This window comes from Nomascus leucogenys, chromosome 22a, assembly GCF_006542625.1.
Source record: "Nomascus leucogenys isolate Asia chromosome 22a, Asia_NLE_v1, whole genome shotgun sequence".
NCBI lineage: Eukaryota > Metazoa > Chordata > Mammalia > Primates > Hylobatidae > Nomascus > Nomascus leucogenys.
Genome location: NC_044402.1, coordinates 54,825,963 through 54,840,786, shown reverse-complemented (window position 1 = coordinate 54,840,786; position 14,824 = coordinate 54,825,963). Strand labels below are relative to the sequence as shown.

Here is a 14,824-nt window from a genome sequence, read left to right as displayed (position 1 = left end):
GTACCAGGAGGAGTCTTGTGCTGCCAGAGGGCATGACTTAGTAGTCTGATTATTAAGTCTGCAATGCCTGGCCTCCCGAGTCCTTAGTTAACATCTCTGGTAGCCCAGGGGCTGGGAAAGAAAATGACGCATAGTCCTCTGGCCGCCCCTGCATTGACTGTCTTACCCATGTAAATGAGGGGGCATCCTGGCTTTGGGTGTGTCATAGTTGGGGGTGTTTTATTACATCCATTTATTGCATTCATCCACCAAATATCTTTGCTTCCCAATTGTTTTGTAAAAACAGATTCATAGTAAGTTTAATCTGCCTTCTATCATAAAAACTGTAGTTGATGATGAGGGGAAGTGGCCCAGAAACACAGGCAGCCAGAGGGGAAACTGGAATTTGAAGACTTAAAACAAAAACAGGAAAAAATAACTTTCTGTAAGACTTCTCAGTGCTGTTAGTTTTGTTTGTCTTTTAATTAGAAAAAGGTTCCATGGTTTCTATTTCTTGGTCCTTCACATCTCTAAATGAATCAGACCCACAAGTGAATGCACATTTGTTCCCTGGCCTTCTCTGATCTGGACACACTCAGGCCCCACTTGAGTGAGCCCAGACGGGTACCCTCCAGGTCCTCACTACAGATGTGCTCCGTGGGCAGACGGCATTCAGCACCTGCCAGCGAGGGCTTCAGATGCAGATATTCCTATTTGTAACCATTCAGATCTTCATCAGAGCATCAGAAAGCAGGGGCTGGGCCATCTCAATGCAGGCTTTGTGGAGCTGAGATTTCATGGGGCACCCTTGGCCTTTCTGGAGGGTGGACACAGGAACAAGCAGGTGGGGACGTGTTTCTTGGCTTTGGTGAGACTCTTGCTGAAAGTCTTATTCTTTGCATGGCTCCAGGCTTACCGAGATCACAGACGGGCATTTGAATTTCAGATTCATGTTCTTTCCCTTTTCGGCCGTTGAAGACGGTGACACTTTTGTGTTTTTCTTTCTGCCTTTGTGCTGCTGGAAACGGGACAGGCTGGGAGTGGGTGTGTTGTCTTAATCAGGCCGTCTCGTTGTCTGGTACCGTCTGTCCTCTTGTTTCCTTTAGGTGGTAGCAGCCTCTGCTGAGTGGTTTGTGTGAGTTCGCACTGAATCCTACCACAATCCTTACTCAGATGAGGGCCCTGAGATTCCACCTAACGGGAGATGAGATGGCAGCTGCTGACATTCTGCCCTGTCTGCAAGCTCTCCCAGCTCTTCCAGCTCTCTCAGCTCTGCAAACTCCGACAGCAGTTGCTCTTCCGTCTGAGGAAGCTGAGTGACTGCATCATCCCCCGACCACGTCGCCTCTGCTCAGCCCTCTTACTGGCTGTCATTCCAAGGGAAAGGCAGGAGCCAGGAGCCTCTGGGATGCAGCCCCTTGGTTACAGTGTCTGCTTTCAGCTTTGCCTCTGCTTCTCCAGGGTCTTTCTCAGGCAGTTAACCCAATATTTATCAACTCTCTCCCTAGGCCCAGCACTTGGCAGAATTTTTTTCTATTTTGTAAAAGTATGAGATATTCCTTGCTGTTTAGTATTTGACAGTGTGGCTGGAGAAGTAAAGATGGACAGACGGACCCCTCCCACCCACCCCTCCCTTGCTGACCACTTGTCCCGTGCCTTTCCAGTTCTGTCAGGCCAAGCAGAAGGCAGCCTTGCTGGAGCTGCTGCATGAACTCTACAACTTCCTGGCCATCCAAGCTGGTGAGTAAGTCACGTAAGTCCTGAGATTCCTCTTGTGAGAGCTATGGGCGGCTGACCTGGTTCATCAGGCTGATCAGTTACACTGCGGCTGGCCGGCGAGACACTCCCTGGTTGTCTCCCAGAAGGCATATTCAGAAGCCGAGTCTCACCTTCTCGCCTCCTCACTCAGGCACATCTTTTTATAAGCCTTGTGTTTGAACAAAACATATTTGATTCTTGCTCCTCCTTAAGGGAGGTCCTGGCATGTGAATAGGCCTTCCTGCAGCTGTTCTCCCTTCTTGGGGATGCTCACTACCTAATGCTTTGGGGGTCTCTGTTGGCATGGGAAGGGGCCAAGTCCCAGGTGTTGTCAGAATCTGTGTACTCCACCCTAGAGGGACCCTCTGAACCAGGTGGTTGGCTGGGCCTGGGAGAGGCCTCTTGCCTGTGCAAGTAGCAGTCTGTGTGGTGGGCCCTGGTGTTACATCTGGTCCTGATCACCATGTGGCTGTGGGACCTCGGACAAAGTCCCTGATCCTCTCAGGGTCTTCATCTCCCTGTCTGACCAAGGGCTCTTGGGTCTATCTGTTTTCTACAAATGAGAGTCAAGTGCTGTCCTCTAAAGGAGGGCATTCTCAGCACTTCTGTGAAATGCCCCTGAAAATGCATCCAGAAGATGCATCCCCTACTGTTTTATTTGGTGAAGTTATTCCTTGAGGCCAGAGATATCACCTGCATTATTATGTCCTCCCCGACGCCTGGCATCCAGGAGGCTTTCAAAATCACTTGCAGTTGACATGGGTGAATATCAGCGTGTGCGCCTTGTGTTGAATGTGCTGGACACAAGAACCAGACAGAGCAGTTCTATCTTAAGGGATATTCAAGAGGCGCCTCTTACCCCTGGGGTCAGAGGACAGGTCTTAGGATTGTGAGGTCAACCCTTGTCTAAGGTTTCACTGGGAAATTAGGGTCGGGTGGACTTCTCCTGGGCCCTCAGTCCTCAGGGTCAATCTCATGAGCATCAGCTCTTCTGCCTCCTCCCTCTTGAAAGTGAGAGATTGAGATGGTAGGGGAGGCATCCATGAGCACTTGGAGGAGAAACAGGTAGGGGGGGCTCCTGCTCACAGCATCATAGGAATTCCTCTGTACGGCCCAGGTGCTTGGGATGTCAATTCTGACCTAAGAGGGTGTTCCAAACCTTTGTGTCTCAATTGTGGTCCAAGGACCCATAGCATCTGCATCACGTGGGAGCTCACTAGAAATTCAGAATCTCAGGTCTCATGTCAAACCCAGTGAATCAGAGTCTGTATCTTAAAATCCCCAGGGGATTTGAGTGCACCCTAAAGTTGAGAAGCACTGCTCGAAATTGGGTCCTAGTAGATATTTCTCCTCCATCCTACCCTCCATATGTGGTCCTGCCTTATGCCCTCAAGGGCCCTGGCACCTGTTGCCCTCCGACGAGCCTGGGGGGCCGCCTTGAAGGTACATATCTCATTGAGACAGGAGTGTGCCTCACAGAGGCTCCCTAGTAGTCCCCAACCCCTCCCCGCCTCTCCTGTTAGGGATCCGCTGTGGGCTGGGCACTGTGCAGGCCCTTGCAGTGAGATGACTCAGCTCCAGGTCCTGCCTGCAGGGCCTAACCCCTGCTTGGGGTCTACTAGAAGAGACAGGCCACCTACCTCCCTGACCACTGGGTGATATAAAGTGTGATTAGACAAGAACCAAGAAGCCAGAAGTTTTGGGAGGCACAATGCCTTTTAGCTGGAGCAGTCAGGAGAGTGTCACAGGGAAGGTAGCATCTGTGCCAGGCCCTGAAGCCCAGGTAAGACCGGTTATGTGTATGTGGGGAAGGACAAGGCAAAGTGGCAGGAAATTACATCTCGGGTGGGAAGCAGCACCTTCATGGAGGAAGGGGAAGATGAGGGAATGAAGTTTGGAAGTGTTGGTTGGGCCCCAGCATAGATGGCCTTGGATGCCAGGCCACCAGAGCTTGATCTGGCAGGCAGTGAGGGCCAGAGAGGCTTTGAGCAAGGGAGTATCGTGCTGAGAGCCAGGTGCCAGGAAGGCGAATGCAGCAGCAGCTTGAGTAGCGCATTTAAGCAGAATCATTTTCAAGCATTATTGACAAAACAACTGGATTGGGAAAGGGAGAGGAGGAACCGAATCGGGAGGCCATCTACGTGGTCCACGCAGGCCTGGCAAGGGCAGGAAGAGTCCTAGTGGGAAAAGGAGGATGCTAGAAGCCACTTGTGTCTCAGGGGACCCCTGGGGTCGAGATCAAGTTTGAAGTAGGAGGATCTGGTTGTGTTGGCGGAGGGGGACAGGCTTCAGTTCAGTTTCAAAATTTTAAAATAACGACCTTCAGCTGCTCCCTTCCCCAGCATGCAGAAACACACTCACTGGCCACCCGAAGTCCCCCAGGCTGTGCTGGGTCAGGGTAGTCAGGCCACGCACACGTGTTAAATAGCGTGTGCGTGCCTGGCCCTGTACCCTCCCTGCTCTCCGGGAGTCAGGCAAACCACAGCACAGGAGTGAGGATCAAGGGCTGTGGCAGGTCACCAAATCTGGGGCCATTTCATCAAACGAAAGGCCCCCAGGGGCTGAGGGCTTCCGAGAGGAGATGGCCCCTGGGCTGGACCGGGGAGGTTGGGCAGGACTAAGCGGGAGGCTGCCAGCTCCATCCTATGGGAGCAGGCCTCCAAAGCCACTCGGGGGAGCTGCCCCTTGGCGGCCTTGCTGAGGCCCCACTGCCCAGCACACAGACATCCTCTTCCTCCAAGGGACCCCTCAAGACAATAGACCTGGCATTCCAGGTCGCCTGCCGGTGTCATGAGTCAGAATCCCCGTGGTGCCCATGGCCTCCCTGCCTTCCTTTTTTCCCAGGCTGTGTTTATTTATAGTGCCATTCCGGTACCTTCCGAAGCTATCTGTCTGATCCTTTTAGGGATCAATTGCAAAGAGACCTTGGTATCGGGCAGCTTTTTAGTCATTTAATGCAAATCGCCACACTGCTTTGCAGGTCAGGTTTTAATGATCTGGAATCGATCCAAGCTAAGTGGCTTTTGATCTTGCTGCAGAGTGAAGATGCCCCACAGAAGCCAGGAGCCGCTGGGCCACATGCTCCTTATTAGAGCTGATGGCTTGATTCTTGCTGCATTTTTTAGTCTGTTTCAGAGTGATTTTTCCTTTGTGTTTGAGTGTGTGGTTTTTTTTCTCCTAGGTAATTTTGAGTGTGGAAATCCAGAGAATCTAAAAAGCAAATGCATTCCTGTTATGGAAGCCCAAGAATATATAGCCGTAAGTAGGCTTCAGTGCTTATCCATTCCTGGGAGGGCCTAGCGCTTTCCTATTGGTCTTTCAAGCCCTGTTGGGGTTTTTGTTTTTTGTTTGCTTTGTGGCTTTTGTACTAGGCTACCTTAAGTTAAGGTTTGGTTTGTGGCTTTTTGTGCTAGACTACCTTAAGTTAAGGCAGCCATGGTAGTGACTGCCCCAGAGCCAGGCCGCCATGTGCAGTGGGGTGGCTCACTCCTGACCTGCTGCACTGTAGGTGTGCCTGTTATCTGCTTCTCCCTTGGTTCACTTTGCTCCTCTTGCCTTAGGCTTTCAGGAGAAACATGCTGTCCCTTCTCCCCCTTATGATTACCATTCAGACTGCCCAGGGGCCGTCTGATTTCCTGTGTGGCCTCAGGATGGTAGATTATAGAACTGTGGAGCTGGCATTCCAGGTCGCCTGCCTGTCCAGGAACTTAGGGGTCATCTGGTTCCATTTGCATTTCACAGATGAAGAAACTGAGGCCTGGAAAGGGTCAGGGACTTGCCTGAGGCCAGAGAACTTGCACCGGCCACTGGGCTCACCCACCCCCAGCCCCAACGCTGTTATTCGCTTTACCCCAAGATGAGCTGCCAGATTCCAGCTCTCTGGCCTGATGCTTCCATCCTCGAGAGAATCATATTCTTTTGGCCGCCTCAGACCCACACTGTTTTCCTGCTTGTGCTTCCGCATCACCTCCTCTGGTTATAGCCTCTTCCTTGGCTTTCATCAACCCCAAATTTCCTTCCTGCCAGTTTGCTGTGCTTTTAGCAGAACGGGGTTTTGGGGCTGTGGAGGACACGGGAGAGGGCTTCCTTAATCCAGCAGCAGAATAACGTTCCAGCTGCTCCGCCCAGATGCAGAACTAATCTTCTCCTGCGCACTCCCACAGAATGTGACCAGCAGCTCCTCCGCCAAGTTTGAAGCCGCACTGACCTGGATACTGAGCAGTAACAAGGACGTGGGCATCTGGTGAGTGTGGGCAGGGTGGCAACGCAGCATGGGTGCCTGCAGCCACTGTCCTCGCTCGTCAGCTAACACCCGTGCTCCAACAGAGCTGTCTCAGGTCTGAAGCTGGAGGCTGGGTCTCCCAGCTGAGTCATGTGGGTTAGGATGGAAGTGGGGCAACAAAAGCAAGAAGCATTTGGAATGCAGTATAAGGAGCAGCTTCAAGATGAGACACAAAATCCAGGTGTTAGGATGTTAGCCTGGTGTTCCAGCTAAATCCTGTCTCAGGTAACTCAGTCTGTGCCTTTCTCATTCATCAACACCACATGGTTTGTTGGGGAAGGCATTTTTCTGCGCTTCCCCTCCTCGGGAGCTAGTTTTTATTTGTAGATGAAATTATTCTTACTATGGAAATCGCATAAGGAAATACTGGATTTTATTCTGACCAGGCAGTTTCTGCCTCATTTTTATCACTGGTGAGCACTGTTAGAAAAGGTAGCAAACCCTTTTATGAGGCTGAAAGGCTGTATCTGGCGGCTCAGCCCAGGGGGAGGGGCGTGTCAGCCAACAGCCAGGCAGCTTCCAGAGACCTGTCCCCTGCTGGAAGAGCAACATCACCTCCCCCCTTCCCACTCTTGGTGTTTGTGGGGGTCTCTGTTCAGGTTATAGCTCTTGATATTAAAACGTCCTCTAGAGTTTTGTTCTTTTTCTCTCTAATCCACCCAAATTACTAATTCCATCAGCACTGCATCCAGCAGAAGCCCCTCGGGCAGCTCAACCTCAAGCTGGATAACTGGATGCATGGCACGATTAAAATTCGCTGGCTTTAAAAAAAAAAAAAAGCTGCCCTGAGTAGCTGAGCAATTTTCCTGTGTTAGAAAAGGTGGAGGAGAATACGGATTTTATCCTCAGCAGCAGCGCTCATGAAGCTGCTAACACAGAAGAATGATGACACTCACCTTTTCATGTTGGGGAAGGCAGCCTGGAGAGTGGCAGAGCTGCTCAGGATGACCATGTTGAAAGTGGGTCCTGAGAAATCAGGACACTTGGGATGCCAGCCATTCCAGCATGCAGCCTCAAGAGCATGATATTCTCGCCCTGGGTCACCTAGCTGGAAGAAGGCGCTGGTGTCCCCACCTCTGCAGGTCCTGACACCTCCTGGCCAGAGACCATGGTGGAGGCGCCGTGGCTGGGGTCTGGCCTCGGAGAGCCTGGTGGTTTTCATTCCCCATGAGCCTCACGGATGCCTCATGATCTTTACGCTTAAACAGCTTATGTGCCTCCTCATCACGGAGGAAAAGCGCAACCTCCCAGATTCTGTCTTTCAGTTCTTGCCATGCAATTGCAAAGCTAGTGATTCAGTAAACATTTCCATTTCTCTATGCTGGGAGGTGGGAATCCAATTTACAGTTTAATCTCCTGCACGCTGAGAGAGGCTGTCAAAGACCTGACAGAGGGGGACGTCGCTTTAGCGGTAGGGGTTCAAGCCTGCTGCCGTCTTTAAAGCTTTATTCATTCTAAGTAGCCAATGTGGGAAATTTCTGGAAAGAGTGCAGCCAGGATACCAGGCCTATTCTATAAGCAAGTAGAGGCCTTGCGTCCCCACTTTCCTTCGCTTCCTCCTGTTTGAAGTGGGGCTTGCACTGCCTCTCTGGAGCTTTCCAACATGTTTAGAGCCCTGTGTCCTGTTTCAGGTTGAAAGGAGAAGACCAGTCTGAATTGGTGACGACCGTGGACAAGGTGGTCTGCCTGGAATCTGCCCGCCCCCGCATGGGTGTTGGCTGCCGCCTGAGCCGGGCCCTGCTCACTGCTGTCACCAATGTGCTCATCTTCTTCTGGTGTAAGTCCTCGGCCGCCTTCCCTCCCCTTCTGTGCAGTCAAGCGCGCTCCTAGGCATGAGTGATGAGCTAGAGAAATTCCAGGCCCGGAGGGTTCATTTCTGTCTAGTGAACCTGAGGTCTGTCTCATAAAACAGAGGAGATGAACAAGTCAGCCTCTGCCCTGGGTTGTCTTTACCTTTGGAGATTGGTGGCAGGAATCCGTGAGGATAACTAGAAAATGTCCTTGATTCAGGGCAGGGGACTGTCAGATTTCCTGAGCAGGAGCCTGGCCTGAGCAGGAGCTGGGCCCCACCCCTTCTGGGCTCTGCAGGGATCCCAGTGTGGACCAGCTTCGAGCAGGAGGCACAGTAGGGGCTTGGCCTAATTTTACTCCCTGAAAAATATAAACTTCTGGAGAGCTACAGATACCTGATGAAAGCAAGAAGGACTCAGGGTGCTGCACTGAAAGGAGGGCACCAGTCTTATCCCCTGACATCGGGGGCCGCCTTTGAGCAGAGACCTCAGGGCGTCTCTGAAGGCGAAAGGCCAAGTCACAGAAACCACGGCTCTCCAGAGACAGTTGGAGCTACAAATCACAGACCGCCTTGGTGTGCACACAGCTCCCTCCCCCGTGCCATCAGGCACAGAAATCATTATCGGAAGCAGCATCTCGGAATACAAAGGGCCCCGGCATGTATATATGTATGAAACACCACGTTCTGGTTCACAAGGGAGGAGATGAAAGCCCCAGAATGAGGTTGGGAGGAGCCGAGATCTGGACGGCTGGGGATGCCACTGTGGTGACAGCCGGTGGGAGGAAGATGATCCCTTAATAATCTGTCGTCTCTCTGCATTTCTGTATCTTTTGTTTCTCGCATGCTGGCCCTGAGCCTGACACGTAGTAGGTACCCAAACCCATGTGGCGGATCCCCCACAGCCCCCATCACAGCATCCTGTCCATGGTGAGACCCACTGCCAAAGGAGGTGTGAGGGATTAACAGTGTTTTATTCCCTCACAGGCTTGGCTTTTTTGTGGGGGCTCCTAATTCTCCTAAAATATCGGTGGCGAAAGTTAGAAGAGGAGGAACAGGCCATGTATGAGATGGTGAAGAAGATTATAGGTGCGTGGCCCCCTGGTGAAAAAAGGGTTGTCGACACCAGCCAGAAGGTCCTTGCCCTAAATGGTGTGCTCTCTCCTGCAGACGTGGTCCAGGACCATTACGTGGACTGGGAGCAGGACATGGAGCGCTATCCATATGTAGGCATCCTGCACGTGCGCGACAGCTTGATCCCTCCACAGAGCCGGTGAGTCCCTGGCTGGGGCGCTGGGTGTGAGGTAAGATGGGGTCCGACCCCACTGAGCTCCCCAAAAGGAAGCCTGGAGCCTTGCATCAGATGTCAGCTGAGGGCAGTGCAGACCCCAGGGCCAAGAGTGGCTCTGCTCCCCCTCCTGCAGCTCCCCAGCATGTTCGGCTCTTGATGGCAGGATGAGCTAGAGAAGACATACAAAAGCACAATCCCACACCTCTGTAGAGAGAACGCTGGCAGTGGTGATACCAGTTAGGAGGCCTTGGGCTCCAGGTAATAGCAGCCCCCTCCCCCAGGGCACAAGTAGTGAAGGATCTCCTCAGTCTCTGTAAGTGGAAGTTCAGAGCTGCATGGGCTCCAGGCACAGAACAGTCAGGTCTCCAGTTCCATTGCTCTTGTGATTCTTGTGGTCCCACACTTCTCCATGGATGTTATCAGCAGACTGGGGTCCCTCATGGTTGCAGATGGTGGCCAACAGCAGCTGGGGCACTGTCTGCCCTGTCACAGCCAGCAGGGGAAAAGTGGGCCTCCTATTGTCGTCTCACAAGCAAGAGAACATGTTCCTAGTAGCCTCCAGTGACACACTCCTTGAGGCTATATTGACCAGAATCTGTTACATGTCTGTTTATGAATCAGGCACTGGCAAGGAGGAGGAAATTGTTTTTCAAACTTTTTAAACCATGACCTGCAGTCAGAAACACCTGTTACCTGCAACATCATGGTCCAGTTCCCACACATGCATGTGCACACTCATGCATATACATGTAATTGAAAGCAAAGTTTCACAACATGAATGGGGTCAGCTTCCAGGGCACATAGCTTCATGGGAAGGGGTGGCAGGGCCACTGTCATGTGCAGCTGCAGGGCACCTTCCACATGGGCTGTGATTGCTAGAGTTGTACACTGGGGTCCTGACAAAACCAGGGTGGGGGAGGGCAGAGTCCCAGGAGACAGCCAGCAGGGCCCCCCCAGCATTGGCCCCCCCCAGTGTTGTGGTCCCTCCCCAGCAGACACTTGCTGTGGTTTCTGGCCAGATGCTGTCATCTGCTGGGTGATGCTGAGAGCTCACCCCTGCTGAGTGCTCGCTGGGAGCCGGGCACTACTTGGAGCTCTCCACAGATGCAAACTCACTCACTTGGTCCTCACCGTGGCTCACGCACACAACAGAAGTGGCGCCATTTTACATATAAGGAAACTGAGGCACAGGGAAGTGGAGGAATGTGCTCAAGAGTCCCATGGCTAGTGGCATTTCTGTGCTCCCACCACCAGGCTCTACTGTCAACATCATCCCTATCTGCAACCCAAGAGGAATCAGAAAAATAGAGCCATTAGCAGCCCACTTTAAGTCAGGCACAGTGGCTCACACCTGTAATCCCAGCATTTTGGGAGGCCAAAGTGGGAGAATTGCTTGAGCCCAGGAGTTCAAGACCAGCCTGGACAACATAGCAAAACCCCATCTCTACAAAAAATAAATATTAGTGGAGCATGGTGACACATGCCTGTAGTCCCAGCTACTCAGGAGGCTGAGGCAGGAGGATCACTCGAGCCCAGGAGGTCGAGGCGACAGTGAGCTATAACTATGCCACTGCACATCAGCCTGGACAACAGAGCAAGACCCTATCTCTTAAAAAAATAAAAAAGGGTCCATCTTAAACATGAAGGTGCTTGGTATCTGTCATGCTCACCCCACCCCTGGAAAGGTGGCAGGCAGGAAGTTTAGGGTGAGCAGACTCACAGCAGCATGGGCTGTGCTTGCTCTGAGGAGCGCTTGCTGTTGGTTTCCGCGTGAGGCCCTCTCCCTCCCAGGGAAGGTGACTTGGGTACTTAAACTCCCACCCAATTCCTGGCCCTGGCAGGAGTATCATGTGACCATGAGCATCTCAGTCAACCTGTGCCACAGTTTCCTTATCCTAAAATGCAGGTGATCCCGCTGCCTTGCACAGGGCTGTGATGAAGAGACTATCATTCATTCATTCATTTATTCAGTTCCTCCACAAATGTTTATTGAGCACCTACTACATGCCAGACACTCTACTGGGTCACAGGGAGACAGCAGGAAGTGGAAGAAACAAAAATCCCTGCCCAGCTGTAGCATTTGTTCTCAGGAAGGAGACAGATGACAGGATGCATAAGGAAAAGATGTGATATTAGGTAGTGACAAGCCCTAAGGGAAGGGGGGTTGGTATCAGGGTGGTGGCCTCAAAGTTCATTAAGTCACTGCCTAGTATCCAGGCATGGTGGCTCATGCCTGTAATCCCAGTACTTTGGGAGGCCGAGTTGGGTGGGCCACCTCAGGTCAGGAGTTCGAGACCAGCCTGGGCAACATAGTGAAACCCCATCTTTACTAAAAATACAAAAATTAGCTAGGCATGGTGGCATGCACCTGTAATCCCAGCTACTCGGGAGGCTGAGGCACGAGAATCGCTTGAGCCCAAGAGGTGGAGGTTGCAGTAAGCCGAGATCACGCTATTGCACACCAGCCCGGGTGACAGAGCGAGACCCTGTCTCAAAAAAAAAAAAAAAAAATGGGAGACCAAGGTGGGCAGATCACAAGGTCAGGAGTTTGAGACCAGCCTGGCCAATATGGTAAACCCCCTCTCTACTAAAAATACAAAAATTAGCCGGGCATGGTGGCAGTCACCTGTAGTCCCAGCTACTCGGGAGGCTGAGTCAGGACAATCACTTGAACCCGGGAGGCGGAAGTTGCAGTGAGCTGAGATCGTGCCACTGCACTCTAGCCTGGGTGACACAGGGAGACTCTATCTCAAAAAAAAAAAAAAAAAAAAAAAGTCAGTGCCTAGCACATGGGCATCATCTGAGGGTAGCCATTATGCCTTAGACTTAAATGATACTCCACACACATGTTCGCTTAAATAAGAGCATGAGACAGCATCGCAGCTTGCCTGCAGCCAAAGCTACCACCCAAGCCTTCGTGCATTAGCATAGATACCCAGAGCTGCTGCCACTCAGGTAGCCGGCCCTCAGGGTCAGAGACATGTGAACCCCAGACGCCCATGTCCTGTTTGCTCTCTTGACTTGCCTCCCAAGCCACCCAGTCAGTCCAGGCCAAGCTCCCCATGTCAGGAGACATTGGCTAGCCAGTCAGGTCTGCCCTGTAGATGAGGGCCTGCTTGGGAAAGACTGAGGGAGATGGGAAGAACTGGCCTGGGAAGAAGGGGCTGGAGTGAGGCACTGCTCACTCAACACTAGCCGCTTCCTGCTCAGGGACCCAGCACCTTGGAGCTCAGTCCCCAGGGAATGTGTGGCCTCGGACAGACCAGCCAAGTGGGGGCTGCTGAATAGGCCCATGGGGTTTGGTTGGTGGCAGGTCCTGACCCCTGGGGAAGCCCTAGCCCCCTCCCTGCCTCCTGACTCACTGGCCACTTCCATTTGTCCTCCCCTTCTGCTCCCATGCGTACACACTCACAGTCACTGTCTCTCCACATGTGGGGTCATGGGGAGGAGGTCTGCAGTGATGAGAAAAGGCTGGGGGCTGTGCAGTACCATGCTTCACAAAGGGAAAAGATCAAAGTGACCCTCCCCCATGGCTTTAGAACCTTCTGGTCCAGTCTGGAAGGGGAGAAGAAGAGATGAGGGGGAGGCTGTCCAGGGGTTGCAAGGCCCTAGAGACCCAGCAGAGAAGGGACTCTGGCCACTGAAGGGGCCCTCCCTTGTGGCTCTGGTTCCCTAGAGCAGCTCCAACTTCTTGGCCTCCCCCATCTGATGCTTAGCTCATCCCATCCCCTGGAGTGCTGTGGAGCTTAGATGAAACAGCCCAGTGCTCACTCTTCAATGAGCCCACCCAGAGCAGCATCAAGATGCAGTTGGCGGGGGTACTGGAACTGGCTTGGCAAGGGCTGCCGCAGGCAACAGGTCCCAGCAAGAGTCAGCTAGCCTAGCACAGCCCTGCACAACTGGAGACCTGGGGGTGCTCCAGACACCTCGGCCCTTTAGCTCCCGTTAATTGAATGTGTTTGGATCAGTGAAGGTTGAGGAATCATTTCTCCATGGCCCAAGACGTTTTTCTCCTCTGCAGTTGTCATGTTAGTACCTGCCAGCTTTTCCTCCCTTACATAAATTCCATGCCAGAGCTTGGAAATGTGTCCCCTTTGTAGGAGGGGCATCCACAGGCCGGCTCACCTCAGCAGTGCCAGGCAGAGCCCCGTCCCTCTCATTGCAGGCGGCGCATGAAGCGCGTCTGGGACCGAGCTGTGGAGTTCCTGGCCTCCAATGAATCCCGGATCCAGACAGAGTCCCACCGCGTTGCAGGAGAGGACATGCTGGTGTGGAGATGGACTAAGCCCTCTTCCTTCTCCGACTCAGAGCGATAAGCCCCGGGCAGGGACTTGTTCCCGGTCAGCCTGTCCCAGGACAGCCCACTCCAGAGGCACGAGAGGGTCACCAGGCCTGCTGGTGCTGAATTCACACTTGCCTTGACTTTCAGCCTCGTCCTGACACGATTCCAAAGGTCTGCCAGACTCTTCAGAGGAGTTCGGCTCACAGGAAAATGTGGGCTTCCTTTAAAGGGAGGGGGAGAAGCCAGGGTGACAGCCCAGACTCTGCCCTGTTTTGCTGGCAGAAACGGGGAGAAGGGTTTAGTTTTCATGAATAGAAAACAAGAGCAGCAGCTGTCAGGCCCAGCCGACAAGCGTGGGGCTGATGGGCTGGGGCATGGCCACACCAGGGAGTCTGTCACCTGGGAGGTGGGGCAGGGATGGCGTTTTGGGTGGTGGGATGGGGAGCAGCTTGGTCCATGTGCCTTCAGGGGGGTGTTACCTGGGAGCTCAAGGGTGAAGGGAGAAAGCCTGTGCTCTGGCTGGCTGGGCCTCTATCCTGAAGAGGGAAGGTGCTAGGAATTAGAACAAGTGACTGTAGTGGGGACCGTCTAGAAACACCAGGCCCTGACACAGGGTCCCTCAGGTCAGGAGGAGTGAGCAGCCGGCACAGCCTCCTGGGAGGATCCCGAAGTAGGGACAGGGGCTGAGAGCAGAGAGGAGGGTCAGGCAGCCCCAGGGTGGGCCCGCCTCAGTGTTGCTTCTCACAGAAGCTGCGACTCTAGACCAGGCCTGCAGCCAGAACGCCGATTCCGGGAGCTTGGGAGCCCTGCGTCAGGGCCGAGAGCCTCGCACTTGCTGTGTGTGAAGATCGCCTTGCTTTACTGTGACCACAGCTCCGACTCGGGGCTGTTTAACAAGAACTTCAGCGCAGCCGGCGTTTCTGTTGCCCCCGCCGCGGCTGTTGGCGGCGGGAGAGGCGCAGTGGCCGCAGGCTGCCCCCTGCCGGCCACAAGGGAGCAGCGTCCGCGCCGCCGCCCACCGGCCCTCCAGCCAGCTCCTCAGCACGCTCCCTGGGAGGCAGGCTCCAGAAACACCCCGACCGGGGGCCTTATTAAGTGCGAGAAGCCTCTCCAGCGAGTCTTCCCCGTGTGTCCTCATCTGCGGCAGGCAGGAGAGGGGGAGCAAACAGGAAATTCCACAGCTGCCTCCAGAAACAACCACCCCTGTCTGGTCTTATTGGTATTTTTTGTTTCCTTAATAAAGCTCCAGTCTCCCTCATTTGAGCAATACTCTAATTTCCTCTGATGTCTGGATGATTGGCAGGGCAGGAATCTGAGCGCTGGCCCCGTGGTGAGGCCATGTTCTCATAATCAGGCTCCAGCCAGAAAAATAAGAAACACCGCAACAGGCTTCAGTATCAGGGCTGAAACTGCTGGATGAATAAACTATTTATTAAAAATGGA

The 14,824-nt window shown here is 53.2% G+C and overlaps 1 protein-coding gene across 1 annotated transcript in view; it reads left to right on the top strand.

Annotated features, from left to right (window-relative positions):
- LEMD2 (LEM domain containing 2) overlaps nucleotides 1-14,824 on the top strand; it is a 17,940-nt gene extending 3,116 nt beyond the window's left edge. Inside the window, exons 3-9 of the mRNA XM_030802868.1 lie at nucleotides 1,644-1,719; nucleotides 4,919-4,995; nucleotides 5,901-5,980; nucleotides 7,651-7,796; nucleotides 8,796-8,897; nucleotides 8,979-9,081; nucleotides 13,265-14,824. Of these exons, the coding sequence (XP_030658728.1) occupies nucleotides 1,644-1,719; nucleotides 4,919-4,995; nucleotides 5,901-5,980; nucleotides 7,651-7,796; nucleotides 8,796-8,897; nucleotides 8,979-9,081; nucleotides 13,265-13,415 (735 nt within the window). The 3' untranslated portion in view covers nucleotides 13,416-14,824. The remainder of the gene's footprint in view (nucleotides 1-1,643; nucleotides 1,720-4,918; nucleotides 4,996-5,900; nucleotides 5,981-7,650; nucleotides 7,797-8,795; nucleotides 8,898-8,978; nucleotides 9,082-13,264) is intronic.